This window comes from Nerophis ophidion, linkage group LG09, assembly GCF_033978795.1.
Source record: "Nerophis ophidion isolate RoL-2023_Sa linkage group LG09, RoL_Noph_v1.0, whole genome shotgun sequence".
NCBI lineage: Eukaryota > Metazoa > Chordata > Actinopteri > Syngnathiformes > Syngnathidae > Nerophis > Nerophis ophidion.
In genome coordinates, this window is record NC_084619.1 from 29250382 (window position 1) to 29259907 (window position 9526).

At 39.5% G+C, this 9526-nt stretch overlaps 2 protein-coding genes across 2 annotated transcripts in view; one reads left to right on the plus strand and one right to left on the minus strand.

Annotated features, from left to right (window-relative positions):
- Positions 1–6221, plus strand: part of herc4 (HECT and RLD domain containing E3 ubiquitin protein ligase 4) — a 29559-nt gene extending 23338 nt beyond the window's left edge. Inside the window, exons 19-24 of the mRNA XM_061910755.1 lie at positions 1552–1718; positions 1794–1860; positions 4059–4141; positions 4979–5162; positions 5255–5357; positions 5433–6221. Coding sequence (XP_061766739.1) covers positions 1552–1718; positions 1794–1860; positions 4059–4141; positions 4979–5162; positions 5255–5357; positions 5433–5641 — 813 coding nt within the window. The 3' untranslated portion in view covers positions 5642–6221. The remainder of the gene's footprint in view (positions 1–1551; positions 1719–1793; positions 1861–4058; positions 4142–4978; positions 5163–5254; positions 5358–5432) is intronic.
- LOC133559211 (cytochrome c oxidase subunit 5B, mitochondrial) lies at positions 6212–7247 on the minus strand. The gene is made up of 4 exons (XM_061910754.1): positions 7031–7247; positions 6646–6716; positions 6471–6570; positions 6212–6403 (listed from the first exon to the last, which is right to left on the minus strand). Exons 1-4 carry the CDS (start codon positions 7119–7121, stop codon positions 6291–6293), a joined length of 375 nt encoding a protein of 124 aa, XP_061766738.1. The 5' UTR covers positions 7122–7247; the 3' UTR covers positions 6212–6290.
- Positions 7248–9526: the final 2279 nt, after the last annotated feature.

Genomic DNA, 9526 nt, shown 5'->3' on the forward strand with positions numbered 1-9526 from the left:
ACTGGGAAGAGTGAATCTACAATAAGCAAGCAGCTTGGTGTGAAAAAATCAACTGTGGGAGCAATTACTAGAAAATGGAAGACATACAAGACCACTGAATATCTCCCTCGATCTGGGGCTCCACGCAAGATCTCATCCCGTGGGGTCAAAATGATCATAAGAACGGTGACCAAAAATCCCAGAACCACACGGGGGGACCTGGTGAATGACCTGCAGAGAGCTGGGACCAAAGTAACAGAGGTTACTATCAGTAACACACTACGCCGACAGGGAATCACATCCTGCAGTGCCAGATGTTTCCCCCTGCTTAAGCTAATGCATGTCCATGCCCGTCTGAAGTTTGCCAGAGAGCACATGGATGATACACCAGAGGATTGGGAGAATGTCATGTGGTCAGATGAAACCAAAATAGAACTTTTTGGTATAAATTCAACTTGTCATGTTTGGAGGAAGAATAATACTGAGTTGCATCCCAAGAACACCACACCTACTGTGAAGCATGTGGGTGGAAACATCATGCTTTGGGGCTGTTTTTCTGCTAAGGGGACAGGACGACTGATCCGTGTTAAGGAATCAATCAATGGGGCCATGTATCGTGAGATTTTGAGCCAAAACCTCCTTGCATCAGTGAGAGCTTTGAAGATGAAACGTGGCTGGGTCTTCCAGCATGACAATGATCCCAAACACACCGCCCGGGCAACGAAGGAGTCACTCTGTAAGAAGCATTTGAAAGTCCTGGAGTGGCCTAGCCAGTCTACAGACCTCAACCCCATAGAAAATCTGTGGAGGGAGTTGAAAGTCCGTGTTGCTCAGCGACAGCCCCAAAACATCACTGCTCTCGAGAAGTTTTGCATAGAAGAATGGGCCAAAATACCAGCTACTGTGTGTGCAAACCTGGTAAAGACCTATATTAATCGTTTGATCTGTTTTTGCCAACAAAGGTTATATTAGAAAGTATTGAGTTGAATTTTTGTTATTGACCAAATACTTATTTTCCACCATAATTTACAGATAAATTATTTAAAATTCCTACAATGTGAATTCCTGGATTTTTTTTCACATTCTGTCTCTCACAGTTGAAGTGTACCTATGATGAAAATTAAAGACCTCTGTCATCAACTTGCACAATCGGTGGCTGACTAAATATTCTTTTGAGATGGTTTCCTGTGGACGGGACTCTCACTGCTGTCTTGGAGCCACTATGGATTGAACTTTCACAGTATCATGTTAGACCCGCTCGACATCCATTGCTTTCGGTCCCCTAGAGGGGGGGGGTTGCCCACATCTGAGGTCCTCTCCAAGGTTTCTCATAGTCAGCATTGTCGCTGGCGTCCCACTGAATGTGAATTCTCCCTGCCCACTGGGTGTGAGTTTTCCTTGCCCTTTTGTGGGTTCTTCCGAGGATGTTGTAGTCGTAATGATTTGTGCAGTCCTTTGAGACATTTGTGATTTGGGGCTATATAAATAAACATTGATTGATTGATTGATTGATTTTGCCCCACTGTATAATTAACCATCACTAAACTGACAGTCATGTAATGTTCCTTCCAGACCTTTGAGGACACAGACTTGTTCAACCTCATCGGAGTTATCTGTGGTCTTGCCATCTACAACCTGACTATTGTGGAGCTCAACTTCCCCGTTGCACTTTACAAGAAGCTCCTGAAAAGGAAACCCACCTTAGATGACCTGAAAGAGCTCATGCCAGATGTGGGAAGGTTAGGATGAAGAACATCACCTGAGCTCTCCATTAAACAAATTTACACAACAGTAACCTATTTGTGTTTAATTAGGAGTCTCCAACTGTTACTGGACTATCCAGAAGATGACCTTGAGGAAACGTTCTGCCTGAACTTCACAGTAAGTATGATTTACGTTGTGAAACTATAAGAAATGTTTGACTGTTTCAAGCATTGATGCTAAACCAATTTGGCGACGTTCACATCTCACATTCCAAAACATTACGTACTTGCAAACCTCAGAATCTATACAGGCCTACTCTATGCTAGAAAATATTTAGATCTATAAAACCATGCAGCACACATTTGAACGCAGTCTTCTTCTCTTTTTAAATCACACATGCAGTGAATTTTTACGCACAAGATTTCCACCCAGTGTCATCCCACAATGTGTAAAAAAGTAATGCTAAATAACACAGGAATATGCTGACATTTTGGGAGTGTGCGCTGTTTTATAAATAAGGGCAAGACGGAGTCTCCAATGAAGGCAACATTTGCAGATTGTAAAATAGAAGTTAATTTTGTAGAGGTCGAGCACTGTAAAAATAATATGTTTGGAAGGAAGAAGCCCCAATTTTCAATGTTTACACATCAAATAAAAACTGAATGACATAGCTTATTTGCATTAACATGTTGGGATATAAGTCTTTTACTTTGTGTACCCAAACATAACATTTTTGTTGTTTTTTGTTGAACAGCATATTTTATTAGATAAAATAATGTTATGAATTTTGATAAGGTTCTATTTTCTTCTAAAAAATTTAGAATTTGGAAGCTTATAAATCTGGAGCTCATATGCATCCATTACTGAAAAGAAATGTGATTTATATTATTTTTATTATCACGACTGAAACATCATATCCATCCATCCATTTTCTACCACTTATTCCCTTTGGGGTATGTGCTACATAAATAGGGTTGAATAAATACACTCAAAACAATTGTGCAAATAATTACAGTGAAAATCACATTGTATGTATTGTACCGAGGATGTTGTGGTTTGTGTTGTGGTTTCTGCAGCCCTTTGAGACACTTGTGATTTAGGGCTATATAAATAATCATTGATTGATGATTGATTATGTGTGCCCAATTATTTATATCTGCACCTTATCTCTCTTTTATACTGCACTACCATGAGCTAATGCAGTGAAATTTCGTTCTTATCTGTACTGCAAAGTTCAAATTTGAATGACAATAAAAGAAAGTCTTAGTCTGAGTCAATTGCAGAAGGGCTAAAAATAGTAACCACGGTGATTTGTGTGGTTGTTTTGCCATTCAAATGTTGCAAGATATGCAATACTATATTTGAACCACATTATAACTGAACACAAACAATATACCTAAATATATATTTAAATATTTAGGCTCTATATATGTGATGGATACAAAATTATATGTGGTGATCTGTATTTTGTTGTTCATCTGTGTTTTGTCATATGAGTACTAAGCTTTATTTTGTGGTGTTGCCATTGGGCATTGCTGATACCTGTGTTTGAACAACTATGCAAGAATGAAAGAGTGTGCAACCTATTTTGCATTAAAGTTTTCAAAAAATACCAGTGTTTGCGGTGAAACAGGCTCATGCACATTACACCACTGTTGATCCAACTATTTGTGAACAGCAACATTTACGCTCAAATCTTTTTTTTTTCCTTTACTCACATCAGCCTATTTGTATGGTTGTTTTGCAGTATGACATTCTAATGTGTATGTACTAGTGTCTTCACATCCACAGAAGCCGCTTTGTTGTGACGCCACACATGCAAAGTCCAGTATGTTTACGAAGTAAATGTGTCCGTCACTAAAGTCAGTATGTAGGGACCATCTTGAATGTGATTGCACAGTCAAAGCTGCTAATTTATGTGCAAGTTAGCCAAAAGACAGATCAGAAGATTCCATGTGGGCATGTTGTGAAAGAATGGTTGGATTCTCTGGAGATGTGTGTGGATGTGAATTAAAATAATAAATAACGACTGTCGCATTTCAGGGAAATAGAGGTCAGATGAAATTTGACATGGCTATGGTAGCATTGCCATCTATTCCATGACTACATACACTGTCACATGGGGCAAAACAATCGGAATTGGGTTACTTTGGCCTGCATTTTGAACATACCACTGGTTAGTGTCCACTGAATGTTCTTTAATGTCATCCTGTACAGTTCACAGTAGCATAGCCACTAAAGATTGCTATGAAATGAATGATGTGCAATTATGGCAGCATGCATTATTCATTCACACACAAGTTTTGAAGGAAGTGGTGTTAAGGCTATGTTTCATATCAGTTACCTAAAAAAAAAAACATTGCCTCTCTTTTCAGATTACAGAGGAAAACTATGGTGCCACAGAGGTCTTGGAACTTGTACCTAATGGTGACAACATAAATGTTAATAAATCAAACAGGTAATTTGCTCTGATTTTGGGGGATATCTACACAGAAAAAGTACTCTAAACAATAAGTGCATATTTTTTTTGTAAATATTGAGTTGCAGCTTTTCTTACACATACAGTGGGGAAATTAGTATTTTATCCCATGAACATGAACGACACCATTGAGCTATCATAGGACCTCACGAACAAGACTCATAGAAAAGATGCTTGATGAGATGCAATAATTCAGATATTAAAGATAACACTACGTTGTGTTGCTCTGGAGTTCCATGCAAGTTCCATGCAGCTGAATTTCCCCCAGGGATTAATAAAGTACTTTCTATTCTATTCTATTTTAAGTTTGACTTTGTGTGGTAAAGATGACTCAGAGAAAAGTGCAACCAACCTTGTTGTGCCATGGGTCAAATTTGGAATGAGAATGCGAGAGCGCTAGGCATTGCTCTAAAAGCACAAGCTCTCATTTGGTGGCCAGTACAAACTCCTAAGGCGTAAGGGAGTGAGGCCTCAGATAGTGCTCTCAGAGTCCTCAAAAAGGTGGTGAAATCCTTCTTGTAATGTGTGCAACTCTGGTGACCACCTGCAAGAAACATCCTCTTCCCTACCAGGGTTTCATTAAACCACATTTTGCATTGGGTTCAAATAACTATCGCCTTCAATAAAATACAAATAATGTATAACCTTTCAGTTAATATTTTTTACATTCTGTCTTACAATAAACGCCCATAAAAAAAAAAAATGTCCTGTTCATATGTTTGTAAGGCGATACACTGCTTGGGATCAAATACTTATTTACACCACTGTACAGCATACAGTCATGCAAACCTATGATGTTGATATTTTTCTGTCCAGGCAGGACTTTGTCAACGCGTATGTAGACTACATATTCAACACCTCAGTGGCCTCACTCTTTGAGTGCTTTTATGCTGGCTTCCACAAGGTGTGTGGAGGCAAAGTTCTGGAGCTGTTCCAGCCCAACGAACTGCAAGCTATGGTGATTGGCAACACTAACTACGACTGGACTGAGCTGGAAAAGGTTTGGAATATATTTAAATATATATAGCAACATTTAAAATATAATTACATTGTAAAAACAAATAACTATCATGTGTCTCCTCCTATTCCCAGAGCACTGAATATAAGGGTGAGTACTGGCCAGACCATCCCACCATCAGGATATTTTGGGAAGTGTTCCACAACCTTCCTTTAGAGAACAAGAAACAGTTCCTCTGTAAGTGTTCGTCTCTGCAATCAAACGTATAACCCACCTGAGGAGGCATGGAATTGATGTCATTTGTCTCCTCAGTGTTCCTGACAGGGAGCGATCGCATTCCCATTTTGGGCATGAAAAGCCTGAAACTGGTGATCCAGCCAACTGGTGGGGGAGAACATTACTTGCCCGTTGCCCACACGTGTTTCAACCTGCTGGACCTGCCCAAATACACCAGTGCGGAGGCACTCCGGGAGAAGCTTCTTCAAGCTATAGATCACTATCAAGGCTTCAATCTGGCGTGAATCACAGGGAAAAGTCTGGACGGCCATGTTCAAACCGATGACGGGCCTCCACTCCCCCAAACATCTTGCTTCGCAGACTAAACTGAGTACTGGCTGGAAAGTGCTCCCAAGACACGAGATGTCATTAAGACTTTGCAACATATACCTTTGTATTAATGGACTTACATTTGATATTGCAACAATATGCTTTCAGTCATGTTTGGATATTGCAACTATGAGAAAGCAAAAGCTGTTATGTTTAAAATTTGCACACAGTAACATACTTCAGTATGGCACTACCTGTTTGACTATAAAGCACTCAGCGTCTTATCCATGGAAACATTGTCCAAACAATATATTTGAATAACCTGGCCTCTCAATAGAGTAGGTTTAGATGAACATGTCTGACTTTTCAGCAAAGTCCCATCTGGGGCATCCGTGTTGGCAGAGTGAATCACATTGCAATATTGCAGGATCTAACTGCGTGATCTGTGACTTTTTACTTCATCTTTGATAGCATTGCGCTTTGGATCCTGAGTGGTTGTGAATCTTTAAAATGGGCAACAAATAAAAGAGCTAGCCACCAGCAGAGACGGCATAACTGCAGTATTTTAGTTTATTTGTGGCTGTTAAATATTGCCAGCTTCAACAACATTTTTTGGAGATCATTTCAATGGGGCAACTCATGATGGACCAGCTTGTAGTGGGACCCACACGACGGACAGCGCTGGGCATCTCCACCATGAAGCCAGAACCACACAATTGCAGTGTTATCTTCCTCACCTGCACATGATTTTGTAGTCTTCACATGATTCAAAATAAGATATTTATTTCACAATGCATCACTTACAAATACAGCCCACCAGCCTCTTCTCGCCAATACAAGCCACAATGTGAGGGTCTTCCTTGGTGCCAGCATATTCCTTAGGCTTCAGGATACTGTAGGGGTCCTTTCAATGTACATTAGACCATCTATTAGTATTTACCAGGGGAGCTAAAACAATATTTTCAAATAAATGACAGACTTTCCCCTGCTTGAGGGCTTGCATGACACGGCGTTCCAGTCCAGTTGCTTGTTCCTCATCGGTTGGTATTCCTGGGAATTGTACAGGAATGCATTTTATTCATATTTATTTTGTAATGACAGTGTGCCACATGTAGTGTGACTTTGTTTTCCAAAGCCACCTCTACCGGGACACTGGCACCATACCAAAACACGCCTGCCGACGGAGCATTGCTATTATCAGGGGCCCAACCGCAAGTCTAGTCCAAATGACCTTCATTACTTGAAGTTATTGGGATGCAAAAATAGAAACAATTAGAGGTAAGTTGGTGGCAGACATATCAGATAAGAATATCCTAAACACTATGTTAGCTTTGTATTTGGCAGACACAACTCTGAAATGTTACCTTTCATGGTGGACATAGAGCGCTGTAACATCATCCGACCCCTCAACTGCAAAGTCGCTGAACAAGTTTGGAGGAGAAGTCGAGCCGCCATGGTTGTTTTTACAGTCAGGTTCAGTACCAACAAAGTATAAGTGACAGAAACACGCACACTTGCTGGACTAAAGTGACCAGCAAAGTTTTTTGGTTGACTTGCGCTCACCAATGGGAGCGCAGCTCTAAAACGTTTCGACCAATGGAAGCCGAGCTTTAAAGTGTCCAATGATATTTTTGAAGTTAATCCTCTCCTCCAGGAGGAGGCGGTGTAGGACAGACAAAAGCAGTGTTTAGTGAAGGGAAGTGTAAATGTATAAATGAGTTATTGGGATGTAAATATAAGTGTCAAAGTGTGTCATGATTTAAATATGTTTTGTTTTTAAAGAGAAAAGATTGTGTCACGCTGTATTGCACAGGCTGCACTACAGTGTCTATTCACAGGCGCGACCCCACTACTGAGCGGTACGGGGGCTTTGACCTGCTCCGTTTCCGACCTGGGCCGGTGCACCCCTCCTTAGACGACCTGGTAGTCCCGAGCTCCCCCAGGAGCACCATATCGGCACCGAACTTAGTGCGGACACCCGATCGACATAGTCCACTGCAGCTCAGAACTCCTGAGCTCAAACGATCCTCCAACCTCAGCCTCCCAGTAGCTTGGATTACAGGCGCGCGCCACCGCACCCGGCGAAAGAGCCCGTCACTATTGGTGTTTTTGACTTGCATCATAGTGACGTCACCAGGATGTTTGACGCCCTCTAGTGGTGCTTTAAAGTACATGACGTAGATTAAAGGAATGTCCATAAACATTCGGTGACGACCAATAATACAAAAAGATGCACCATGACAATGAAACGTTGACCAAAGATTACATTTTAGAAATGTCTTGGTTTAAACTTCAAACCAATAACAGTACAGATGCTACATAAAAATGGGGTAGTGTGTGAAAATTAGGTGCGTCAATTGTTACTTATTTGTTTTGATGAATTCCAACTAAACCATTTGTTTTGTATTTAAATAAAAACAACAATTCAACAGCCTTCAGCTCTTGTGGACTGAACAGCCTTCAGCTCTTGTGGACTGATGCATGTTTTTCTCTAAATAAATGTACATATATATATATATATATATATAATATATATATATATATATATATATATAATATATATATATACATATATATATATATAATATATATATATATATATAATATATATATATACATATATATATATATATATATATATATATATATATATATAGATATATATATTAGGGGTGGGGGAAAAAATCAATTTGTATACGAATCGAATACGTTGTGCGATTCGGACTACCGACAATCCTTTCGATGCGGAGCTCAAGCACACTTGTACTTTGTGGACGCCATCTGCTCCATATTTCCTGTGTTTTGCTGGGGTCCAACATGTTGTTTTGTTTACTTCATAGTCTGTCCGGTCAGAGCACTTCGCTGTTGCTCTCACTTTTTGTTTGTTTAATCAAGAAATACCCCTTTTTTTTACTACACGCTGCCTCCTCATTCGTATGTTTCTTTAAAATCACTCTGTCGTCTTCCACAACACAACGCTTGACAATAAAGGGGCAATAAATACATTAATATTGAATAAAGTCAGATATGTTCTAGACCAAAAACCCCTCCATATTCTCTACTGCTCGCTAGAGTTAAGTCAAAGTACCAAAGATAGTCACACACAGGGGCGTCACTAGCTTTGAAGGACCGGGGGGGCTTAGCCCCCAGGAGATGAATAGGATGTGAGCGAACATAGCGCACGAGTACAAAACTTCACAAACGGCTAACAAAGACTTGGAAATTATTCTTTGTTATTATTATTATTATTTCAGTCGGTTAAGGAAATTAAATATATATGGAAGTCTGAATAGAAGTGAGAAACGTTTATGTATACTGTAAGAAAGACTTAGAGTCTTTCTGCTGATCTGAAAAAGAGCCAAAGCTGTCAAAGAGCTGATGGACCATCTTCAAAGTGCAATGCTGAAACAAATAATGCAAACAATAAAATGTACTTTCCGGGGCTTGACATTAATGATGTCCCGTCGTCCCATGGACGGTAAAAAAAAATGCACGGGACGATGGCTTTTAAACATTTTTTTTTTCTCTTTATGTATTTATTCATTTTACTTTTTATATTAAATGTCTTAGATTTTCCTCCCTCTGAAAATCCTATGAAATGTTTAACAAGCCATCTAATAATAATATAACAGCTATTAATGTGAAAAATCAATGCAATAAAACTAACATATCTTTAATGATGTTTTTTTCATTATTTTAACAATAGGCTAATGCATACTACTTTATATAGATTCTACAAGAAACACAAAACTTTAAAATTAATTATTTACAATTGCCTCCTCTCTGAGCTGCTACCTTACCGTGGTAGAGGAGTTTGCGTGTCCCAATGATCCTAGGAGCTATGTTGTCTGGGGGCTTTC